The sequence below is a fragment of the Oncorhynchus mykiss genome, chromosome 27, assembly GCF_013265735.2.
Source record: "Oncorhynchus mykiss isolate Arlee chromosome 27, USDA_OmykA_1.1, whole genome shotgun sequence".
NCBI classification, from domain to species: Eukaryota; Metazoa; Chordata; class Actinopteri; order Salmoniformes; family Salmonidae; genus Oncorhynchus; species Oncorhynchus mykiss.
In genome coordinates, this window is record NC_048591.1 from 32,796,692 (window position 1) to 32,823,483 (window position 26,792).

The 26,792-nt window shown below is 42.5% G+C and overlaps 1 protein-coding gene across 5 annotated transcripts in view; it reads right to left on the bottom strand.

Annotated features, from left to right (window-relative positions):
• The window catches only part of slc36a4 (solute carrier family 36 member 4), a 242,838-nt gene that overhangs the window by 118,729 nt on the left and 97,317 nt on the right, over positions 1-26,792 (bottom strand). Inside the window, exon 12 of one of the 5 annotated variants that reach the window (XM_036965571.1) lies at positions 14,030-15,033. The exons of 2 other annotated variants lie outside the window; for them this stretch is intronic. In XM_036965571.1, the coding sequence (XP_036821466.1) occupies positions 14,969-15,033 (65 nt within the window). In that variant the 3' untranslated portion in view covers positions 14,030-14,968. Of the gene's footprint in view, positions 1-14,029; positions 16,212-17,151; positions 17,216-26,792 lie in introns of those variants that run through there. 2 more of the 5 variants (XM_036965573.1, XM_036965574.1) reach the window with 2 other exon arrangements.

A 26,792-nucleotide genomic window follows, 5' to 3' on the forward strand; every position in this document is an offset into this window, starting at 1 on the left:
GATAAACGCGAATCCAACCATCACCCCTGGGGAGACAAACCACGACTCATCAGTGAAGAGCACTTTTTGCCAGTCATGTCTGGTTCAGCAACGGTGGGTTGTGCCCATAGGCGACATTGTTGCCGGTGATGTCTGGTGAGAACCTGCCTTACAACAGGCCTACAAGCCCTCAGTCCAGCCTCTCTCAGCCTATTGTGGACAGTCTGAGCACTGATGGAGGGATTGTGTGTTCCTTGTGTACCTCGGGCAGTTGTTGTTGCCATCCTGTACCTGTCCCGCAAGTGTGATGTTTGGATGTACCAATCCTGTGCAGGTGTTGTTACACGTGGTCTGCCACTGCGAGGACGATCAGTACGGACAGTGCAATTTATTGCCCTGGCCACATCTGCAGTCCTCATGCCTCCTTGCAGCATGCCTAAGGCACGTTCACGCAGATGAGCAGGGACCGTGGACATTTTTCCAGAGTCAGTAGAAAGATCTCTTTAGAGTCCTAAGTTTGCATAACTGTGACCATAATTGCCTACCGTCTGTAAGCTGTTAGTGGCGAGACCATGTCTGTGCCTCGATCTAGGTTGGGCAAAACTAAACATGGCAGTGTTCGCCTTAGCAATCTCACAGGAATAAAGACCTCCTCCATTCCTGACATTATTGAAAGAGATTGTGACATCTCACATCTGAAAATAGGGCTACTTAATGTTAGATCCCTCACTTCCAAGGCAGTTACAGTCAATGAACTAATCACTGATCATAATCCTGATGTGATTGGCCTGACTGAAAGATGGCTTAACCTTTCTGGGATATGTGCCCCCTGTCACCAAGAAGTTAAGCCTGATTAATTTACTGTGTTAAATGAGGCCACACCTCCTGGTTACACTAGTGACCATGTCTCCGGACCTACTCACTGCCACAGTCATACTCTGGACCTAGTTTTGTCCCGTGGAATAAATGTTGTGGATCTTAATGTCATAATCCTGGACTATCGGACCACCATTTTATTACATTTGCAACAAATAATCTGATCAGACCCCAACCAAGGATCATCAAAAGCCGTGCTATACATTCTCAGATAACCCAAAGAACGCCAGATGCCCTTCCAGACTCCCTCCACCTACCCAAGGATGTCTGAGTACAAAAATCAGTTATCCACCTGAGGAACTCAATTTAACCTTGCGCAATACCCTAGATGCAGTCGCACCCCTAAAAACAAAAAACAGTTGGCATAAGAAACTAGCTCCCTGGTATAAAGAAAATTCCAGAGCTCTGAAGCAAGCTTCCTAAAAATTGGAACGGAAATGGCGCTACACCAAGCTGGAAGTCTTCCGACAAGCTTTGAAAGACAGTACCGTGCAGTATCGAAGAGCCCTCACTGCTGCTCGATCATCCTATTTTTCCAACTTAATTGAGGAAAATAAGAACAATCCCAAATTTGTTTTTGAGACTGTCGCAAAGCTAACTAAAAAGCAGCATTCCCCAAGAGAGGATGGCTTTCACTTCAGCAGTAATAAATTCATGAACTTCTTTGAGGAAAAGATCATGGTCATTAGAAAGCAAATTATGGACTCCTCTTTAAATCTGCGTATTCCTCCAAAGCTCAGTTGACCTGAGTCTGCACTACTCTGCCAGGGCCTAGAGATACTGGAGTTTTTTAATACATTGACACATTGATGAAAATAATCATGGCCTCTAAACCTTCAAGCTGCATACTGGACCCTATTCCAACTAAACTACTGAAAGAGCTGCTTCCTGTGCTTGGCCCTTCTATGTTGAACATAATAAACGTCTCTTTATCCACCGGATGTGTACCAAACTCACTAAAAGTGGCAGTAATAAAGTCTCTATTGAAAAAGCCAAACCTTGACCCAGAAAATATAAAAAAAACTAATCAGCCTATATCGTATCTCCCAATCCTCTCAAAAATGTTTGAAAAAGCTGTTGAAAGCTGTTGAAAAAGCAGCAACACATTACCTTCCTGAAGAGAAACGATAAATACAAAACGATTCAGTCTGGTTTTAGACCCCAATTGTGAAGGTGGTAAAAGACCTTTTAATGGCGTCAGACCGAGGCTCTGTATGTGTCCACGTGCTCCTAGACCTTAGTGCTGCTTTTGATACCATTGATGACCACATTCTTTTGGAGAGATTGGAAACCAAAATTGGTCTACACGGACAGGTTCTGGCCTGGTTTAGATTTTATCTGTCGGAAAGATATCAGTTTGTCTCTGTGGATGGTTTGTCCTCTGACAAATCAACAGTCAATTTCGGTGTTCCTCAGGACTCCGTTTAGGACCACTATTGTTTTCACTATATATTTCACCTCTTGGTGATGTCATTCGGAAACATAATATTAGAATCTTGACTAGTACCAAACCATTTGATCATATTACTCCAGTACAATCCTCTCTACACTGGCTTCCTGTTAAGGCAAGGGCTGACTTCAAGGTTTAACTGCTAACCTACAAAGCGTTACATGGGCTTGCTCCTACCTATCTTTCCGATTTGGTCCTGCCGTACATACCTACACCTACGCAACGGTCACAAGACGCAGGCCTCCTTATTGTCCCTAGAATTTCTAAGAAAACAGCTGGAGGCAGAGCTTTCTCCAATAGAGCTCCATATTTATGGAATGGTCTACCTATCCATGTGAGAGACGCAGACTCGGTCACAACCTTTAAGTCTTTATTGAAGACTCATCTCTTCAGTAGGTCCTATGATTGAGTGTCGTCTGGCCCAGGAGTGTGAAGGTGAACGGAAAGGCACTGGAGCAACGAACCGCCTTTGCTGTCTCTGCCTGGCCGGTTCCCCTCTTTCCACTGGGATTCTCTGCCTCAAACCCTATTACATGGTCTGAGTCACTAGCTTACTGGTGCACTTCCATGCCATCCCAAGGAGGGGTGCGTCACTTGAGTGGGTTGAGTCACTGACGTGATCTGGGTTGTGCCGTGGGGGAGATCTTTGTGGGCTATACTCAGCCTTGTCTCAGGTTGGTAAGTTGATGGTTGGAGATATCCCTCTAGTGGTGTGGGGGCTGTGCTTTGGCAAAGTGGGTGGGGTTATATCCTGCCTGTTTGGCCCTGTCCGGGGGTATCATCGGATGGGGCCACAGTGTCTCCCGACCCCTCCCGTTTCAGCCTCCAGTGTTTATGCTGCTATAATGTGTTGGGGGGTCTAGGGTCAGTCTGTTATATCTGGAGTATTTCTACACTCTTGTCCGGTGTCCTGTGTGAATTTAAGAATGCTCTCTCTAATTCTCTCTCTTTCTTCCTCTCTCTTGGAGGACCTGAACTCTAGGACAATACTTCAGGACTACCTGGCCTGATGATTCCTTGCTGCACCTTGGTCTCCTTCTTCATCCGACGACAGCCGTTACACGTTTCTTTTTTTGCTGAGTTTATATACACACTGAACAAAAATACACACACACACACTGAACAAAAATACACACACACACACTGAACAAAAATACACACACACACACACACACACACACACTGAACAAAAATACACACACACTGAACAAAAATAAACTCAACATGCAACAATTTAAACTGCTGAATTGCAGTTCATATAAGGAAACTAGTCATTTGAAATAAATAAATTAGGTCCTAATCTATGGATTTCAAATGACTGGACAGGGCCGCAGCCATGCGTTGGCCTGGGAGGGCATAGGGCCACCCACTGGGGAGCCAGACCCACCCAATCAGAATTAGTTTTTCCCCACAGAAGGGCTTTATTTGAGACAGAAATGCTTTGGGGATTTTTTTGCTACCTCTGGACCTGGATGACTTGCCTAAATAGGAGGAACCATAAATGCTGCTCTGTATCAGAGAATTCTACAGGAGAATGTCAGACCATCTATCTGTGAGCTGAAGCTGAAGTGCAGCTGGGTCATGCAGCAAGATAATGACTCAAAACACACAATCAACTCTACATCAAAATGGTTAAAAATCTAACTAATGTGAAGTTTTGGAATGGCCTTGTCGAAGTCCAGACCTAATCCCAATTGAGATGTTGTGGTAGGACTTGAAACGAGCAGTTCATCCTTGAAAACCCACAAATGTCATTAAGTTAACATTTTTTAAATGGGCCCTATAATATACAAAATTAAAATCACATTTGCTAGCCAATAATTGTAACTTTGTAGGACACGTACTGCACCAGCATTCCATGCTCTCTCCCAGCTTCATGGTCTGAACGAGGTGCGTAATTCCAGCTCATATAATACAGTATAATCCAATATAGTACAGTAATACAGTCGACGCTCCAAAAGATTACTGGAGCTTGTTTCATTTATTTACACAAGAGAGCATAGCTACATCTATGGGCTTTTCTGTCGTGTGTTATGGGCAGTAGCATACACAGTATATTATATATGCTGTATTAGATAACAGTACAATCATTTGTTTTTTTTGGGGGGGGGGGGGCTTTTGGGCTCATAAAATGTCTTCAATGTATGGCTCATAAAACGTCTTCAATGTATGGCTCATCAGGCTCAGGTAGCACCGAGCTTGAATTTTCATGCTGATCAAAGCTCTGATCAAATCCAGACATATATGATTTACAGTATATGCTTTAGAATGACACTTCTGTTTTTGGCGTGAAATACCGGGTTACCTGGGAAAAAAGTGATTTCTTCTCGGGGTGGAACATTTGTTAAATACTGTGAAAATAGTCAATCCTAGTTGTGATAGTGGCTGAGGTTGTAGTTGTGGCTGTCAGATCCTGGATGCAGGTAATAACTCAGGGGCTTTGTGAGGCGACAGAGGCATCGAAAGATTCTAAATAGATTACTAGCGAGTGTGAAAAAGTGCCAGGTCTCAGCCTGGTCCCCTGGTCTCAGAGAGCAGGTCTGTCTAACTCATCACAATGAACAGTGACCCCTCAGCCCCCCCGCATCACACAGCCTGGGTTCACCTCCACCAGGGCACAGGGGAAAAGGATGAGGCCAGGACAGGGAGAGGGGGTGAGGCCAGAGAGATAAGATGTTAAGGAGAAAGGAGAAAGGTGGTGAGTGTGAAAGAGAGTGACAGGAAAAAAAGAAAAGGGGCAATGTAATCAGGGTGTGGGAAAGTGACCTATGCAAAACATAAGAAGAGGGGAGGGAAAGTAGGCCAGTAGGCCAGTCGGGTAGCTAAATATGAAGAGAAGGTGAGACAGAGGATGAGACAGGGGGTTGAAAGAGAGAGTGTGAGAGGTTGAGAGACGATGAGAGAAGGGGTGAGAGAGAGGGTGAGAGAGGGGGGTTGAAAGGGGGTGAGAGAGGATAAGCAAAGGGGTGAGAGAGGATGAGCGAAGGGGTGAGAGAGGATCAGCGAAGGGGTGAGTGGGTGAGCGAGAGGGTGGGAGGGAGAGCGAGAGGGTGGGAGGGAGGGTGAGCGGGTGGGAGCTACGGGGAGCGAGGGGGAACGAGAGGGTGGGAGCGAGGGGGAACGAGAGGGTGGGAGCGAGGGGGAGCGAGAGGGTGGGAGCGAGAGGGTGGGCGAGAGGGAGAGAGAATGGCCAAAAGAGCCAAGAAAGAGGGGAAAGCATATAGGGCAAAAAGGACAACAGACAAGTAAGAAAATGGAGGAGAAGAGGACAAGGGCCCAGGAGAACACACCAGAATAGCAATGAGGAGAAAAGAGAGAAATAAAGAGGGTCAACAGAATGATGGATTAAGCCTAATGACAAGACTACAAGGTCAAAGGAAAAGGGGACTACAAGTGATAGGATACAGGAAGGGGCAAAGGGAGAGACACTACCAACAAAACAATGAAGAGACAGGGGAACGTGGCTAAACAGTAATGAGGCAGCGAGGAGACACGACTACTAGGGGGACATACAGCAACTTTTAGATTACAGCTACTGTAGATCTAGCCTGTCTTGTTTTATTCCAGAACTACTGCTCTAGTCACATCTATCATCATACCCTTTTCTATCTCTTCTCTCCTATAACATACAGTATATCTAACATACTGTATATCCACTACAATACATATAGTGCTGTGAAAAAGTATTTTCCCCCTTTGAGATTCTCTATTTTTGTATATTAGTTATACTGAATGTTAGCAGATCTTCAACCAAAACCTAAATATTAGATAAAGGGAACCTCGGTTGACAAATAACAAAAAAATATATACTTATTTTATTTATTTAATTAAGAAAAGTTATGCAACACTCAATTCCCCTGTGTGAAAAAGTAATTGCCCCCTCACACTCAATAAGTGGATGTGCCACCTTTAGCTGGAATGACTGCAACCAAACGCTTCCTGTAGTTGTTGATCAGTGAGTGTTCACACCGCTGTGGAGGAATTGTGGCCCACTGTTGCATGCAGAACTGCTTTAAACTCAGCAACATGTGGGTTTTCCAGCCACAACATCTCAATTGGGATTAGGTCATCCAAGACTCTTGCTGATCATCCAGGTGCTTCCAGGTGCTTTCTGGAACCTTTCAAGTATATCTACAGTCAAGATTGTCTAAACCAGTGAAATCTACAGCCAGCACTGTCTGTTCAGTGACATCTACAGCTAGCACTGTCTAAACCAGTGACATCTACAGCCAGCACTGTCAATTTAAACTAGTGACATCTACAGCTAGCACTGTCTAAACCTGTGACATCTACAGCCCGTACTGTCTGTCTTAACCAGTGACATCTACAACTAACACTGTCTAAACCCGTGACATTTACAACTAGCACTGTCTAAACCAGTGACATCTACAGCCGATACTGTCTGTCTAAACCAGTGACATCTACAACTAGCACTATGTCTAAACCAGTGACATCTACAGCCCGTAATATCTAAACCAGTGACATCTACAGCCCGTACTGTCTAAACCAGTGACATCTACAGCCCGTACTGTCTTAACCAGTGACATCTATAGCCCATACTGTCTGTCTTAACCAGTGACATCTACAGCCCGTACTGTCTGTCTTAACCAGTGACATCTACAGCCCGTACTGTCTTAACCAGTGACATCTACAGCCTGCACTGTCTGTCTTAACCAGTGACATCTACAGCCCGTACTGTCTAAACCCGTGACATCTACAGCCTGTACTGTCTAAACCAGTGACATCTACAGCCCGTACTGTCCGTCTTAACCAGTGACATCTACAGCCCGCACTGTCTTAACCAGTGACATCTACAACTAGCACTATGTCTAAACCAGTGACATCTACAGCCAGTACTATCTGTCGTAACGTGACATCTACAGCTAGCACTGTCTAAACCAGTGACATCTACAGCTAGCACTGTCTAAACCAGTGACATCTACAGCCCGTAATGTCTGTCTTAACCAGTGACATCTACAACTAACACTGTCTAAACCCGTGAGATTTACAACTAGCACTGTCTAAACCCGTGACATCTACAACTAGCACTGTCTAAACCCGTGACATCTACAACTAGCACTGTCTAAACCAGTGACATCTACAGCCAGTACGGTCTGTTTAAACCAGTGACATCTACAACTAGCACTATGTCTAAACCAGTGACATCTACAACTAGCACTATGTCTAAACCAGTGACATCTACAGCCCGTACTGTCTGTCTTAACCAGTGACATCTACAGCCCGTACTGTCTGTCTTAACCAGTGACATCTACAGCCCGTACTGTCTGTCTTAACCAGTGACATCTACAGCCTGCACTGTCTGTCTTAACCAGTCACATCTACAGCCCGTACTGTCTAAACCCGTGACATCTACAGCCCGTACTGTCCATCTTAACCAGTGACATCTACAGCCAGTACTGTCTGTCTAAACCAGTGACATCTACAGCCAGTACTGTCTGTCTAAACCAGTGACATCTACAGCCAGTACTGTCTGTCTAAACCAGTGACATCTACAGCCAGTACTTTCTGTCTAAACCAGTGACATCTATAACTACCACTATTTCTAAACCAGTGACATCTACAACTAGCACTATGTCTAAACCAGTGACATCTACAACTAGCACTATGTCTAAACCAGTGACAACTACAGCCCGTACTGTCTAAACCAGTGACATCTACAGCCCGCACTGTCTAAACCAGTGACATCTACAGCCCGCACTGTCTAAACCAGTGACATCTACAGCCAGTACTGTCTAAACCAGTGACATGTACAGCCAGTACAGTCTGTCGTAACATCTACAACTAGCACTATGTCTAAATCAGTGACATCTACAACTTACACTGTCTAAACCAGTGACATCTACAACTAGCACTATGTCTAAATCAGTGACATCTACAACTTGCACTGTCTAAACCAGTGACATCTACAACTAGCACTATGTCTAAACCAGTGACATCTACAACTAGCACTATGTCTAAACCAGTGACATCTACAACTAGCACTGTGTCTAAACCAGTGACATCTACAACTTGCACTATGTCTAAACCAGTGACATCTACAACTTGCACAATGTCTAAACCAGTGACATCTACAACTTGCACAATGTCTAAACCAGTGACATCTACAGCCCGTACTGTCTGTCTAAACCAGTGACATCTACAGCCCATACTGTCTAAACCAGTGACATCTACAGCCCGTATTGTCTGTCTAAAACACTGACATCTACAACTTGCACTATGTCTAAACCATTGACATCTACAACTTGCACTGTGTCTAAACCAGTGATATCTACAGCCAGTACGGTCTGTCTAAACCAGTGACATCTACAGCCTGTACTGTCTGTCTAAACCCGTGACATCTATAGCCAGTACGGTCTGTCTAAATCTGTGACATCTACAGCCAGTACTATCTGTCTAAACCAGTGGCATCTACAGCCAGTACAGTCTGTCTAAACCAGTGACATCTACAGCCAGTACTGTCTGTGGTAACGTGACATCTACAACTAGCACTATGTCTAAACCAGTGACATCTACAACTAGCACTATGTCTAAACCAGTGACATCTACAACTTGCACTATGTCTAAACCAGTGACATCTACAACTTGCACTATGTCTAAACCAGTGACATCTACAACTTGCACTATGTCTAAACCAGTGACATCTACAACTTGCGCTGTCTAAACCAGTGACATCTACAGCCCGTACTGTCTGTCTTAACCAGTGACATCTACAACTAACACTGTCTAAACCAGTGATATCTAAAGCCTGTTCTGTCTGTCTAAACCAGTGACATCTACAACTAGCACTATGTCAAAACCAGTGACATCTACAACCCGTACTGTCTGTCTAAACCAATGACATCTACAGCCCGTACTGTCTGTCTAAACCAGTGACATCTACAACTAGCACTATGTCTAAACCAGTGACATCTACAACTTGCACTGTCTAAACCAGTGACATCTACAACTTGCACTATGTCTAAACCAGTGACATCTACAACTTGCACTATGTCTAAACCAGTGACATCTACAACTTGCACTATGTCTAAACCAGTGACATCTACAGCCCGTACGGTCTGTCTAAACCAGTGACATCTACAGCCAGTACGGTCTGTCTAAACCAGTGACATCTACAGCCAGTACTGTCTGTCTAAACCAGTGACATCTACAGCCAGTACTGTCTGTCTAAACCAGTGACATCTACAGCCTGTGATAATAGTGCCTTCAGAAAGTAAGTGATTTGATTAATCATTTTGCTCACAATGTAATTTCCCTTTATTTAAATTGAGTAACTCACCAAATTATCAAAGCACACTTAAAATGTATGACATTGTAAAAGGGTGTGATTAGCTAATAAATCAAGGCGGTAACACCAGTGACATAAAACATAGGGACACATATTACATATACAGTCTTCAGGAAGTATTCACACCCCTGGACTTATTCCCCATTTTGTTGTGTTACAGCCTGAATTCAAAATAGATTCAAAAAATGGAAACATCTCACCCATCTACACACAATACTCCATAATGACAAAGTCAGTTTAGTCACTTAGCAGACGTTCTTATCCAGATCAACTTACTGTAGGGAGTGCATACATTTTCATATTTGTTCATACTGGTCCCCCATGGGAATCAAACCCACAACCCCGGCATTGCAAGATCCATGCTCTACCAACTGAGCTACACAAGTGAAAACATGTTTGTATACACTTTAGCAAATGTATTGAAATACAGAAATATCTAATTTACATAAGTATTCACACCCCTGAGTCACTACTAAAAAAAAGGGGTGTGAATATGTTCTGAAGGCACTGTATCAATGACCAGAGGGTTAGGAGCAGAAAATCTAAATTTGGAGGAAAATGGTTCCCCTGAGGTGTGGACATCAAGATAAACACACCTTTATACTAGAGAGAGAAACACTCCGACACGGGAGAAAGGCACCCTCCATTTCTAAACGTCAGGCTAAATAATGCAGGTAACAGAGACTACTGAGGCGGAGCTTTGTCCGAGTCAGGCCCGGCATTGCTATTTTGGAAAAAAAAATTCATATTGCTGTAAAGTTATTTTGTTTTTATTGTTGTTTTGTTGATTCATTACCAGCTGTGTCAGGTTCAGGTGTTGGGAAGATGCCGAGGGGGTTTTCAATCCAGACACCCTATCAACCTTCAACGACAAACATCAGTTGGAATAGAACCCTCAACCACAGAGGATATCCATCAGGACTATTGGACTGAGCTCAACCTCTCTACTTGTTGAAAACAGATTGAAAGACATTTGAAACAATGATGGCTATCAGCATGTCTCTATGGGTTCAGGCTGAGGTCAACCACACACAGCCTAGAGAAGCCAGACACAGGTACGTGTCATACTCTATGTACCCTTTCTCACTGGGAGGGCACTATATTAGCTTTCAATCGCAAACAGTTAATTTTTTGTGTGTATATATATATATATGTATATATATGTATGTGTGTGTGGACGTGTTTAACTATTCTTGTGGGGACCAGAAGTCCTGAATTGTGTCTCTCCACAAGGTTAGCTGTACCAGACTCTGTGTGTGTGTGTGTGTGTGTGTGTGTGCCGTGCGTGCGCAAATAAGGAGGTTGATAGCCTCATGAAAGTCTAGTTTTGAGGCCGATCCTCACAGGCGTGATGAGTTGAGTACACTTTGAATAGACCTCAACTGAGGGCAAACTTGTCAAAGGCCTTGATCCTAGTCCTCCATATTGATTTATCAAGATAAATTACACAGGACATAAGGTGTCTTCAGAAAGTATTCAGACCCCTTGACTTTTTCCACATTTTGTTTCATTACAGCCTTATTCTACAACTGAATAAATCATCCCCCCCCCCCTCATCAATCTACACACAATACCCCAAAATGACAAAGCAAAAACAAGTTTAGACATTTTTGCACATTTATTACAAATAAAAAAAACTGAAATATCACATTTACATAAGTATTCAAACCCTTTACTACGTACATTGTTGAAGCACCTTTAGCAGCGATTACAGCATTGAGTCTTCTTGGGTATGACACCACAAGCTTGGCACACCTGTTTTTGGGGAGTTTCTCCCATTCTTCTCTGTTGATCCTCTCAAGCTCTGTAAGGTTGGATGGGGAGAGGCGCTGCACAGCTATTTTCAGGTCTTTCCAGAGATGTTCGATCGGGTTCAAGTCCAGGCTCGGGTTGGGCCACTCAAGGACATTGAGACTTGTCCCGAAGCCACTCCTGTGTTGTCTTGGCTGTGTGCTTTGGGTCGTTGTCCAGTTGGAAGGTGAACCTTTGCCCCCGTCTGAGGTCCTGAGAGCTCTGGATCAAGGATCTCTCTGTACATGCGCTCCATTCATCTTTGACTCGATCCTTACTAGTCTCCCAGTCCCTGCCGCTGAAAATCATCCCCACAGCATGACACTGCCACCACTATGCTTCACCATAGGTACGGTGTCAGGTTTCCTCCAGATGTGACTCTTGGCATTCAGACCAGAGTTCAATCTTGGTTTCATCAGACCAGAGAATCTTGTTTGTCATGGTCAGAGTCTTTAGGTGCCTTTTTCCTGACCAAGGCCCTTCTTCCCGATTTCTCAGTTTGTCCGTGCGGGCGGTTCTAGGAAGAATCTTGGTGGTTCTAAACTTCTTCCATTTAATAATGATGGAAGCCAGTGTGTTCTTGGGGACCTTCAATGCTGCAGAAATGTTTTGGTACCCTTCCCAAGATCTGTGCCTCTACACAATCCTGTCTCTGAGCTGTACGGACAATTCGACCACAAGGCTTGTTTTTTTCTCTGACAAGTGTGTGCCTTTCCAAATCATGTCCAATCAATTGAATTTATGACAGGTGGACTCCAATCAAGCTGTAGAAACATCTCAAGGATGATCAATGGTAACAGGATGCATCTAAGCTAAATTTCAAGTCTCATAGCAAAGAGTCTGAATACTTATGTAAATAAGGTATTTCTGTTTATTATTTTTAATACATTTGCAAAAATGTCTAAAAACATGTTGTTTTCACTGTCATTATGAGGTATTGTGTGTAGATTGATGAGGGACATTTTTACTCAATCCATTTTAGAATAAGGCTGTACGCATCAAAATGTGGGTCTGAATACTTTCCTAATGCACTGTAGAGAGGAGAAGTGGTGAGGTTGGGGTGCCAGAGTGGGCCTGTCTAACTATACTGGACTATACACCCTGGAGGGCATACTAATGAATGAATGCGCATGTGCTTGAGCGTGTTAGGTGAAGGGAAGGCCTCAGGCTCCTGAGGAGAAAGTGCGTGCGTGCGTCCATCCATCTCCTATTCCTCCAACACCCTCCAGATTCAAAAACTCAACAGTCCACTAGCAGGTTAGGCTTAACGTAACAGTCTATTAGTAAGCTAGAAGGCTCCTCCAGTCATACAGGTGGTACGTTGTTTTATCAGTCTCTTTCATCAGTATCTATTAAGACCCCAGAAGCACTGAATTACACAGACGTACACTGATATATACACACGCACACACATTAATTTTGACTTCGATACCAATACCAGGTTTAGTATCACGACACACGACAGTGAAGTTCTATCAACACATTATACCGGGGGAAAAACATACTGACGATAAAATCCCCAGTTATGTTTTCGCTGACCTCCTACAGAGACTAAAGCTTGGAGTGTGAGAGGAGAACTCTTCTTCCTGGCGTGACTATCAACACAACAAAGCCTTTTATTTGACCGTTTTATAGCACAATTATACTGAGCATGCTAGGCTTGTTATGATCCAGGCACCGTCATCACTTTTTAATGAACAACAACAAAAAACAACTATGGAGGTCCAGCAATCAACATACTGCTTCTCTTCTTTGGCAGTTCTTAAAAATGGACTGCTCAAACAAACACTTCTAAACCCCTCTACTGTGTGAGCATATAACAAGTACAAGTCTATCTTTCTAAAAACCTTCTGTAGGCCATTCACTATTTACCAAGACAGTTCAGCAACGAGGACCAGGTTCTCACTAGTCAGCCAGTCAGTTCAGCACCGTGGACAGGGCTCTAACTATTCACCCACCCAGTTCAGCACCATAGAGAGGGTTCTAACTAATCACCAAGACAGTCCTGCACCGAGGACCAGGTTCTCACTAGTCAGCCGGGCAGTTCAGCACCGTGGACAGGGATCCTGGTAACTACAAGGCAGAGTGTGGAGTTGGTGTTCCTCCCTCCCTCTCTCCACATTCAGCCCTTGAGATCAGATGCTGGCCTTTTACAGAGAAGAGAAAGAGAGAACACTACAGAAGAACAGTTACCTAGGAAACAGCTTTGAAGCTGTACCAATGTGGAGAGCTGCAATGTTCAAACGGTAATGACTGATCAATAAGAAGATTATTTTGGGATGTTCTGTCTGGCTGTTGAGTGTAGGTAAAGTTCAATCCCTGAAGAACTTCAACACATCTCGTCTTTGTGTGTTTATACATACTGTATGTCTGAACTGCCTGGTAGTCTCTTTCTCTCGCTCTGTGTGAGTGTGTGAAGGCCGATACAGCATATTAGTTGTCACCATACCAGAATGTTGACACCGATACCAGGTTCAGTATCACGATACTCAATATGAAAACAATACAACAACAAAACAAGGTGTCCCAGCCAAAGTCACATAACGGCACTTGATATAGACACACACTCAGCTACTGCTGTTAAATTGTTGGGCATCTTTTGAGTTCAATATCATTACATGTGAAAAACGTTTATGTATATTTTTTTAGAGATAGAAACTGGGTAAATCAAGATGCAGCCTAGGTCTATTCACAATACAGGTGAATGCATACTTTTCAATTGGAATGTGTGCATTGAGTTTTTGAACTTGTATTAGCTGATTTCATGGGGCTACAGATGACAAAACACTCCCTTACATTTAGGACTTACTTTATTGGAAACTGCTAGGACAACATATTTTATTGTACTGATCAACAACATTTGCATGGAAGAAGCAATCCCCTCTATTATCAAAGTGTATGCTGTCTGTTTAAGAAAGTAATGAGATCATTCACAAGGCAGAATGTGGCTGTGGAATTTGACATTGTGGCTATTTAATATAGTATAAACCAGATGGGAGGGGAGGGAGACGAAGAAGTTAATTCGTTTTCTGTGGCAAAGGGAGAAAATGTGACGTTTTTGGTACAATCAACTTTGAAATCAGCATATTTTGCATTATGGTTTGCATTTAACACAAACAAAGCACAAGGGGAGGGAACTGAAAGCTACCGGTATCATCTTGCATTGTGAAAGCATTCTAGCATGTATGGACATTGTTTTGCAAACAGTTTCAACATATCGTGTAGCATTATTCAAGCGTTTTAACTTCTGTGCATCATGAGTACAGAGCTAATGGGGCCCAGACAGCTCGAGCAATGAATTCCTAAGTGGAGCAGCCACTTCACTCTCCACACTATAAAAAGGGGCTGTGCTGATACAGACTTGACCCTCTCAATCATGTGAGACACATTTGACAGAAGTACCGAACATAACAAAAATTCTAGTTCCGAACCGGGGGGTTTTCGTATCGAAAAAGTACCAAAGTTTCGGTATACCTTGCAACACCAAAGTATATAATAATATACTGTAGCGGGATAAAAATATTGATGTATGTTGGTTTTCTCCAAGAGTAGGGTGGTGGAGCTCATTACATATTGAAATGTTTCCTCTTCCCACACACACCTGCTCTGCCCATCTGGTACAGGCTGCCACCTGCCCCGGGGAGGAGAGGGGGAAAGATGAGACAGGCAGGGAGAGCCCCTGAACCCATTATCTCTTTTCTGCAGCGCAAAACAACAGTACAAAGAAATAGAAGTCCCTAGATATCACCTCAGTCTAGATATGTCCCTCTAATGCTCGCTCTTGGTGTGTTTGTCAGTGTGTCTGTCAATGAGGTGTGCGTGTTCGGAAAAAGCATGCAAAGCCTTTTACTTCCCTTCTTAGCTAACAAACAAGTTGAGACAAAGGTCACTTTAGTACTAATATCTGCCATTTGGCCTGTTGACCGGTGTTTAATGTCTCGTAACGGCAACATTTTTGCTCTGGTGATTACAAAGAAAACATTATTACACGTGTCATAACAAAGCTGAACCAATGAAGCACAGTGACTCTTAGCCTATTCTAGTAAACAAAACAGTTTAAAGGTAAGTAACTGAGGAAAGTCAGAGTAAAAATGACATCACCCCAACATTAACGCTCACATCCACAAATGTTCTACAACAGACACAATATCAAACTAAACAAAGTAAATTCCAGGCCCAGTTCACAACTCCTCTGAAACCATAACCCTCACTGTACTCTCACAGTAGAGTACTGGGTCAGACAGACAGTCCTTCGCAGTGGGGGTGAACTTTAAACCCCCCCCTCCCTTTCGCTTTGCTCTGCTGTTCATTCACAGAGTAGATAAACTCTCTCTTTCGTATGCTCTTTTCATGCCAGCAACTCACTGCATCTCACCACTGAGTTGGCTTCTGGAAATGGGAGTGTGATTGCATGCATGTCGACATCTGTGTGTGTGTGCATAAGTACGTGTGTGTGTGCATAAGTACATGTGTGTGTGCATAAGTACATGTGTGTAGGGGGAGATAGTGACATCCAGAGAATGCGTTAGCAGGGAAGCCTGCGTCGCGTTGGAACCGGAGGCAGACGGAGAAAAGCAGCAAAATTAGCTGCAGAGCGGAGGTGGGTGTTTTCCATAAAGATTAGACGTGGCCGGATTAGTAATGTCTGTTTTCTATCAATTATGTTGGTTGCCGGGCACATTACTAAGAGTGGGGCCCAGACTTTGTGCTCTTCCATCGAGACGCCCACTTTTCTGTGTGTGTGTGTTTGTGTGTGTATGTGTGTACACACTGGAGTCAGAATGTCCAACTCACCTCTGTGTTCAGACTCTGTTGAGGCAGACAGAAAAATAAACTCAAAGACACACTCAAAGACAGCCAAAGGTAGAGAAAGACTGAGACAGAGACTGAAAGACACCCAACGATAGAGAGAAGAGACACTCACTTACACAAAGACAGAGAACTTAGACAAAGTTAGAGTGATACAAATACACACACAACTCATACCAAAGTACAGATACACACGCACATGAAACCACACGAGCACACACACACAAGGTGAGCGCTACACACTGCCAAAATAACCTGGAGTGTTGGTCCAAGCTAACTTCATCATCCCGAGAAGGGGAGGGGGCAAGAGAGAGAGAGAGAGACCTCACATCTAATCCCGGCCCATTATCATCATCCTCCCAACAAACAATACAATACATATTGTTAGCCCATACATCTGAGAGCTGCCAAGGTACATGTAGTGAAATCTAATTACAGTATCGGAGGTTTGCAGGAGCAGTGAGATATCCCTTCTTCTAAGTTTCATTCTGGGGAAAGAAACTTACTAGAAACGGCACACATCTGGCATTTCTCGGAATCCTGAAGTCATTAGACTGGCATACAGTACCAGTCAAAAGTTTGGATATGTTTTAAATGTACTTTTTTTATTTTCAACAGTGTAGAAGAATAGTGAAGACATCAAAACTATGAAATAACACATATGGAATCATGTAGTAACCAAAAAAGTGTTAAACAAATCAAAATACATTTTATATTTGAGATTCTTCAAAGTAGCCACCCGTTGCCCTGATGACAGCTTTGCACAGTCTTAGCATTCTCTCAACCAGGTTCATGAAGAATGCGTTTCCAACAGTCTTGAAGGAGTTCCCACATATGTTGAGCAGTTGTTTTTCCTTCACTCTGCGGTGCAACTCTTCCCAAACCATCTTAATTGTGTTGAGGTCGGTGATTGTGGAGGCCAGGTCATCTGATGCAGCACTCCATTGCTCTCCTTCTTGGTCAAATAGCCCTTACACAACCTGGCGGTGTGTTGGGTCATTGTCCTGTTGAAAAACAAATGATAGTGGGACTAAGAGTAAACCAGATGGGATGGTGTATCACTGCAGAATGTCAAGGTAGCCATGCGGGTTAAGTGTGCCTTGAGTTCTAAATAAATCACTGACAGTGTCACCAGCAAAGCACCCCCACAGCATCACATCTCCTCCTCCATGCTTCACGGTGGGAACCACACATGTGGAAATCATCCGTTCACCTACTCTGCGTCTCACAAAGATACGGCGGTTGGAACCAAAAATCTCAACTTTGGAGTCATCAGACCAAAGGACAGATTTCCAAAGGTCTAATATCCACTGCTCGTTTTTCTTGGCCCAAGCAAGTCTCTTCTTATTATTGCTGTCCTTTAGTAGTGGTTTCTTTGCAGCAATTCGACCATGAAGGCCCGGTTCACGTAGTATTCTCTGAAGTTGATGTTGAGATGTGTCTGTTACTTGAACTCTGTGAAGCATTTATTTGGGCTGCAATTTCTGAGGCTGGTAACACTAATTAACTCTGGGTCTTCCTTTCCTGTGGCGGTCAACATGAGAGCCAGTTTCATCATAGAGCTTGATGGTTTTTGTGACTGCACTTGAAACGTCAAAATTCTTGAAATGTTCTGTATTGACTGACCTTCACATCGTAAAGTAATTATGGACTGTCGTTTCCCTTTGCTTGTTGAGCTGTTCTTGCCATAATATGGACTTGGTCTTTCACCAAATAGGGCTATCTTCTGCATACCATACCTATTTTAGTTACAACACAAATGATTGGCTCAAATGTATTAAGGATAGAAATTCCACAAATTAACATTTTACAAGCCACACCTGTTAATTGAAACCATTCCAGGTGACTACTGATTGAAGCTGGTTTAGAGAATGCCAAGAGTGTGCAAAGCTTAAACTTAAACAACACAATGTAACTCCAAGTCAATCACACTACTGTGAAATCAAACTGTCCACTTAGGAAGAAACACTGATTGACAATAAATTTCACATGCTGTTGTGCAAATGGAATAGACAAAAGGTGGAAATTATAGGCAATTAGCAAGACACCCCGAATAAAGGAGTGGTTCTGCAGGTGGTAACCACAGACCTCTTCTCAGTTCCTATGCTTCCTGGCTGATGTTTTGGTCACTTTTGAATGCTGGCGATGCTTTCACTCTAGTGGTGGCATGAGACGGAGTCTACAACCCACACAACTGGCTCAGGTAGTGCAGCTCATCCAGGATGGCACATCAATGCGAGCTGTGGCAAGAAGGTTTGCTGTGTCTGTCAGCGTAGTGTCCAGAGCATGGAGGCGCTACCAGGAGACAGGCCAGTACATCAGGAGACGTGGAGGAGGCCGAAGGAGGGCAACAACCCAGCAGCAGGACCGCTACCTCCGCCTTTGTGCAAGGAGGAGCAGGAGGAGCACTGCCAGAGCCCAGCAAAATGACCTCCAGCAGGCCACAAATGTGCATGTGTCTGCTCAAACGGTCAGAAACAGACTCCATGGGGATGGTATGAGGGCCCGACGTCCACAGGTGGGGGTTGTGCTTACAGCCCAACACCGTGCAGGACGTTTGGCATTTGCCAGAGAACACCAAGATTGGCAAATTCGCCACTGGCGCCCTGTCCTCTTCACAGATGAAAGCAGGTTCACACTGAGCACATGTGACAGACGTGACAGTCTGGAGACGCCGTGGAGAACGTTCTGCTGCATGCAACATCCTCCAGCATGACCGCCCAGGCGTTGTAGGGAGGTCATACAAGGACATGGAGGCCTCACACACTACTGAGCCTCATTTTGACTTGTTTTAAGGACATTACATCAAAGTTGGATCAGCCTGTAGTGTGGTTTTCCACTTTAATTTTGAGTGTGACTCCAAATCCAGACCTCCATGGGTTGATAAATTTGATTTCCATTGATCATTTTTGTGTGATTTTGTTGTCAGCACATTCAACTATAAGAATATTTCATTCATTCAGATCTAGGATGTGTTATTTTAGTGTTCCCTTGCTTTTTTTTGAGCAGTGTATAAAATGTATTTTGATTTGTTTAACACTTTGTTGGTTACTACATGATTCCATGTGTGTTATTTCATGGTGTTGATGTCTTCACTATTATTCTACAATGTAGATTATAAAGAAAAACCCTTGAATGAGTAGGTGTGTCCAAACTTGACTGGTACTGTATATATCCCTGTTCGCTGGCGTTTAATAGAGTTAAAATAAAATAGCTGTTTATGAAGGGGTGAAAGAGCACATACAGAGAGACATATCCCTCGTGTCCCCATATTTCATACCCATCTCTCACTGCCACACCCACACTTTTTACATTTACATTTAGTAATTTAGCAGATGCTCTAATCCAAAGCGACTTTCAGTAGTAGTGAGTGCACACATTTTCTTGCTTTTTCATACTGGTCCCCTGTGGGAATTGAACCCACAACCGTGGCATTTCAAGCTCCTAACTCTACCAACTGAGCCACACACAAAAAAACACACAAACACACATGTGGTGTTGAGAGAGAAACCTTGCTGTAACACCCTGTTCCATGGTATGTTTTATGTGTCTTAGGTTTGACCAACGGCAGGGTGACAAGGCACATAAAACACTGGGTCTCACTGGGGTCATAAACCATGAAAAAACAGCAAGGTCCCCACAACTCCACACCACCAAGAGGAGAACATCACTGTATATACACACTACTCTAACACCACCAAGAGGAGAACATCACTGTATATACAGTGCCTTGCGAAAGTATTCGGCCCCCTTGAACTTTGCGACCTTTTGCCACATTTCAGGCTTCAAACATAAAGATATAAAACTGTATTTTTTTGTGAAGAATCAACAACAAGTGGGACACAATCATGAAGTGGAACGACATTTATTGGATATTTCAAACTTTTTTAACAAATCAAAAACTGAAAAATTGGGCGTGCAAAATTATTCAGCCCCTTTACTTTCAGTGCAGCAAACTCTCTCCAGAACTTCAGTGAGGATCTCTGAATGATCCAATGTTGACCTAAATGACTAATGATGATAAATACAATCCACCTGTGTGTAATCAAGTCTCCGTATAAATGCATCTGCACTGTGACAGTCTCACAGGTCCGTCAAAAGCGCAGAGAGCATCATGAAGAACAAGGAACACACCAGGCAGGTCCGAGATACTGTTGTGAAGATGTTTAAAGCCGGATTTGGATACAAAAATATTTCCCAAGCTTTAAACATCCCAAGGAGCACTGTGCAAGCGATAATATTGAAATGGAAGGAGTATCAGACCACTGCAAATCTACCAAGACCTGGCCGTCCCTCTAAACTTTCAGCTCATACAAGGAGAAGACTGATCAGAGATGCAGCCAAGAGGCCCATGATCACTCTGGATGAACTGCAGAGATCTACAGCTGAGGTGGGAGACTCTGTCCATAGGACAACAATCAGTCGTATATTACACAAATCTGGCCTTTGTGGAAGAGTGGCAAGAAGAAAGCCATTTCTTAAAGATATCCATAAAAAGTGTAGTTTAAAGTTTGCCACAAGCCACCGGTGAGACACACCAAACATGTGGAAGAAGGTGCTCTGGTCAGATGAAACCAGATTGAACTTTTTGGCAACAATGCAAAACGTTATGTTTGGTGTAAAAGCAACACAGCTCATCACCCTGAACACACCATCTCCACTGTCAAACATGGTGGTGGCAGCATCATGGTTTGGGCCTGCTTTCTTCAGCAGGGACAGGGAAGATGGTTAAAATTGATGGGAAGATGGATGGAGCCAAATACAGGACCATTCTGGAAGAAAACCTGATGGAGTCTGCAAAAGACCTGAGACTGGGACAGAGATTTGTCTTCCAACAAGACAATGATCCAAAACATAAAGCAAAATCTACAATGGTGTGGTTCAAAAATAAACATATCCAGGTGTTAGAATGGCCAAGTCAAAGTCCAGACCTGAATCCAATCGAGAATCCGTGGAAAGAACTGAAAACTGCTGTTCACAAATGCTCTCCATCCAACCTCACTGAGCTCGAGCTGTTTTGCAAGGAGGAATGGGAAAAAATGTCAGTCTCTCGATGTGCAAAACTGATAGAGACATACCCCAAGCGACTTACAGCTGTAATCGCAGCAAAAGGTGGCGCTACAAAGTATTAACTTAAGGGGGCTGAATAATTTTGCACGCCCAATTTTTCAGTTTTTGATTTGTTAAAAAAAGTTTGAAATATCCAATAAATGTCGTTCCACTTCATGATTGTGTGTTGTTGTTGATTCTTCACAAAAAAATACAGTTTTATATCTTTATGTTTGAAGCCTGAAATGTGGCAAAAGGTCGCAAAGTTCAAGGGGACCGAATACTTTCGCAAGGCACTGTACACTACTCTAACATCACCAAGAGGAGAAAATCACTGTATATACACTACTAACACCACCAATAGGAGAACATCACTGTATATACACTACTAACACCACCAAGAGGAGAACATCACTGTATATACACTACTAACACCACCAAGAGGAGAACATCACTGTATATACACTACTCTAACACCACCAAGAGGAGAACATCACTGTATATACACTACTAACACCACCAAGAGGAGAACATTACTGAATATACACTACTCTAACATCACCAAGAGGAGAAAATCACTGTATATACACTACTAACACCACCAAGAGGAGAACATCACTGAATATACCCTACTAACACCACCAAGAGGAGAACATTACTGAATATACACTACTCTAACATCACCAAGAGGAGAAAATCACTGTATATACACTACTAACATCACCAAGAGGAGAACATCACTGAATATACACTACTCTAACATCACCAAGAGGAGAACATCACTGTATATACACTACTAACATCACCAAGAGGAGAACATCACTGTATATACACTACTAACACCACCAAGAGGAGAACATCACTGTATATACACTACTCTAACATCACCAAGAGGAGAACATCACTGTATATACACTACTAACACCACCAAGAGGAGAACATCACTGTATATACACTACTAACATCACCAAGAGGAGAACATCACTGAATATACACTACTAACATCACCAAGAGGAGAACATCACTGTATATACACTACTAACATCACCAAGAGGAGAACATCACTGAATATACACTACTCTAACATCACCAAGAGGAGAACATCACTGTATATACACTACTAACACCACCAAGAGGAGAACATCACTGAATATACCCTACTAACACCACCAAGAGGAGAACATCACTGTATATACACTACTAACATCACCAAGAGGAGAACATCACTGTATATACACTACTAACATCACCAAGAGGAGAACATCACTGTATATACACTACTAACACCACCAAGAGGAGAACATCACTGTATATACACTACTAACACCACCAAGAGGAGAACATCACTGTATTACACTAACACCACCAAGAGGAGAACATCACTGAATATACCCTACTAACACCACCAAGAGGAGAACATTACTGAATATACACTACTCTAACATCACCAAGAGGAGAACATCACTGTATATACACTACTCTAACATCACCAAGAGGAGAACATCACTGTATATACACTACTAACATCACCAAGAGGAGAACATCACTGTATATACACTACTAACATCACCAAGAGGAGAACATCACTGTATATACACTACTCTAACATCACCAAGAGGAGAACATCACTGTAAATACACTACTCTAACACCACCAAGAGGAGAACATCACTGAATATACCCTACTAACACCACCAAGAGGAGAACATCACTGTAAATACACTACTCTAACATCACCAAGAGGAGAACATCACTGTATATACACTACTAACACCACCAAGAGGAGAACATCACTGTATATACACTACTAACACCACCAAGAGGAGAACATCACTGAATATACCCTACTAACATCACCAAGAGGAGAACATCACTGTATATACACTACTAACACCACCAAGAGGAGAACATCACTGTATATACACTACTAACACCACCAAGAGGAGAACATCACTGTATTACACTACTAACACCACCAAGAGGAGAACATCACTGTAAATACACTACTCTAACATCACCAAGAGGAGAACATCACTGAATATACACTACTCTAACACCACCAAGAGGAGAACATCACTGAATATACACTACTCTAACATCACCAAGAGGAGAACATCACTGTATATACACTACTAACACCACCAAGAGGAGAACATTACTGAATATACACTACTCTAACACCACCAAGAGGAGAACATCACTGTATATACACTACTAACACCACCAAGAGGAGAACATTACTGAATATACACTACTCTAACACCACCAAGAGGAGAACATCACTGAATATACCCTACTAACACCACCAAGAGGAGAACATCACTGTATATACACTACTAACACCACCAAGAGGAGAACATCACTGTATTACACTAACACCACCAAGAGGAGAACATCACTGAATATACACTACTAACACCACCAAGAGGAGAACATCACTGAATATACACTACTAACACCACCAAGAGGAGAACATCACTGTATATACCCTACTAACACCACCAAGAGGAGAACATCACTGTATATACACTACTAACACCACCAAGAGGAGAACATCACTGAATATACACTACTCTAACATCACCAAGAGGAGAACATCACTGAATATACACTACTCTAACACCACCAAGAGGAGAACATCACTGTATATACACTACTCTAACATCACCAAGAGGAGAACATCACTGTATATACACTACTAACATCACCAAGAGGAGAACATTACTGTATATACACTACTAACATCACCAAGAGGAGAACATCACTGTATATACACTACTCTAACATCACCAAGAGGAGAACATCACTGTATATACACTACTAACACCACCAAGAGGAGAACATCACTGTATATACACTACTAACACCACCAAGAGGAGAACATCACTGAATATACACTACTCTAACACCACCAAGAGGAGAACATCACTGTATATACACTACTAACACCACCAAGAGGAGAACATCACTGAATATACCCTACTAACACCACCAAGAGGAGAACATCACTGTATATACACTACTCTAACATCACCAAGAGGAGAACATCACTGAATATACCCTACTAACACCACCAAGAGGAGAACATCACTGTATATACACTACTAACATCACCAAGAGGAGAACATCACTGTATATACACTACTAACATCACCAAGAGGAGAACATCACTGTATATACACTACTAACATCACCAAGAGGAGAACATCACTGAATATACACTACTCTAACACCACCAAGAGGAGAACATCACTGTATATACACTACTAACACCACCAAGAGGAGAACATCACTGAATATACCCTACTAACACCACCAAGAGGAGAACATCACTGTATATACACTACTAACATCACCAAGAGGAGAACATCACTGAATATACACTACTCTAACATCACCAAGAGGAGAACATCACTGAATATACACTACTAACACCACCAAGAGGAGAACATCACTGTATATACACTACTAACATCACCAAGAGGAGAACATCACTGAATATACACTACTCTAACATCACCAAGAGGAGAACATCACTGTATATACACTACTAACATCACCAAGAGGAGAACATCACTGTATATACACTACTCTAACATCACCAAGAGGAGAACATCACTGTATATACACTACTAACACCACCAAGAGGAGAACATCACTGTATATACACTACTAACATCACCAAGAGGAGAACATCACTGAATATACACTACTAACATCACCAAGAGGAGAACATCACTGAATATACACTACTAACACCACCAAGAGGAGAACATCACTGTATATACCCTACTAACACCACCAAGAGGAGAACATCACTGTATATACACTACTCTAACATCACCAAGAGGAGAACATCACTGTATATACACTACTAACATCACCAAGAGGAGAACATCACTGTATATACACTACTCTAACATCACCAAGAGGAGAACATCACTGTATATACACTACTAACACCACCAAGAGGAGAACATCACTGTATATACACTACTAACACCACCAAGAGGAGAACATCACTGTATATACACTACTCTAAACACCACCAAGAGGAGAACATCACTGAATATACACTACTAACACCACCAAGAGGAGAACATCACTGAATATACCCTACTAACACCACCAAGAGGAGAACATCACTGTATATACACTACTCTAACATCACCAAGAGGAGAACATCACTGAATATACCCTACTAACACCACCAAGAGGAGAACATCACTGTATATACACTACTAACATCACCAAGAGGAGAACATCACTGTATATACACTACTAACATCACCAAGAGGAGAACATCACTGTATATACACTACTAACATCACCAAGAGGAGAACATCACTGAATATACACTACTCTAACACCACCAAGAGGAGAACATCACTGTATATACACTACTAACACCACCAAGAGGAGAACATCACTGAATATACCCTACTAACACCACCAAGAGGAGAACATCACTGTATATACACTACTAACATCACCAAGAGGAGAACATCACTGAATATACCCTACTAACACCACCAAGAGGAGAACATCACTGTATATACACTACTAACATCACCAAGAGGAGAACATCACTGAATATACACTACTAACATCACCAAGAGGAGAACATCACTGAATATACACTACTAACACCACCAAGAGGAGAACATCACTGAATATACCCTACACATATAAAATACATGCAGACACCTTGATGTTCACTTTCGGCTTAATTCTATCTTCCGAGAACTGAACAACTAGCGAAGGTGGTATCTTAACACATTTCTACCCAGTACAGGCTGCTAAGCATATCTGGGCCCCAACCAGTTAGACCAGCATCATCAAATAGCAAGGTTTGTTTTTTAGTTTTCTTTCAACTAAAACCATGAGAGAGTAAAGTCATATTTACTATGTAACCAATTAGGACGCAAACACAAGAACAGACAGTAATACAGGTCAATGTAAGGGTTTTCTACAACAGTAATACAGGTCAATGTAAGGGTTTTCTACAACAGTAATACAGGTCAATGTAAGGGTTTTCTACAACAGTAATACAGGTCAATGTAAGGGTTTTCTACAACAGTAATACAGGTCAATGTAAGGGTTTTCTACAACAGTAATACAGGTCAATGTAAGGGTTTTCTACAACAGTAATACAGGTCAATGTAAGGATTTTCTACAACAGTAATACAGGTCAATGTAAGGGTTTTCTACAACAGTAATACAGGTCAATGTAAGGATTTTCTACAACAGTAATACAGGTCAATGTAAGGGTTTTCTACAACAGTAATACAGGTCAATGTAAGGGTTTTCTACAACAGTAATACAGGTCAATGTAAGGATTTTCTACAACAGTAATACAGGTCAATGTAAGGGTTTTCTACAACAGTAATACAGGTCAATGTAAGGATTTTCTACAACAGTAATACAGGTCAATGTAAGGGTTTTCTACAACAGTAATACAGGTCAATGTAAGGGTTTTCTACAACAGTAATACAGGTCAATGTAAGGGTTTTCTACAACAGTAATACAGGTC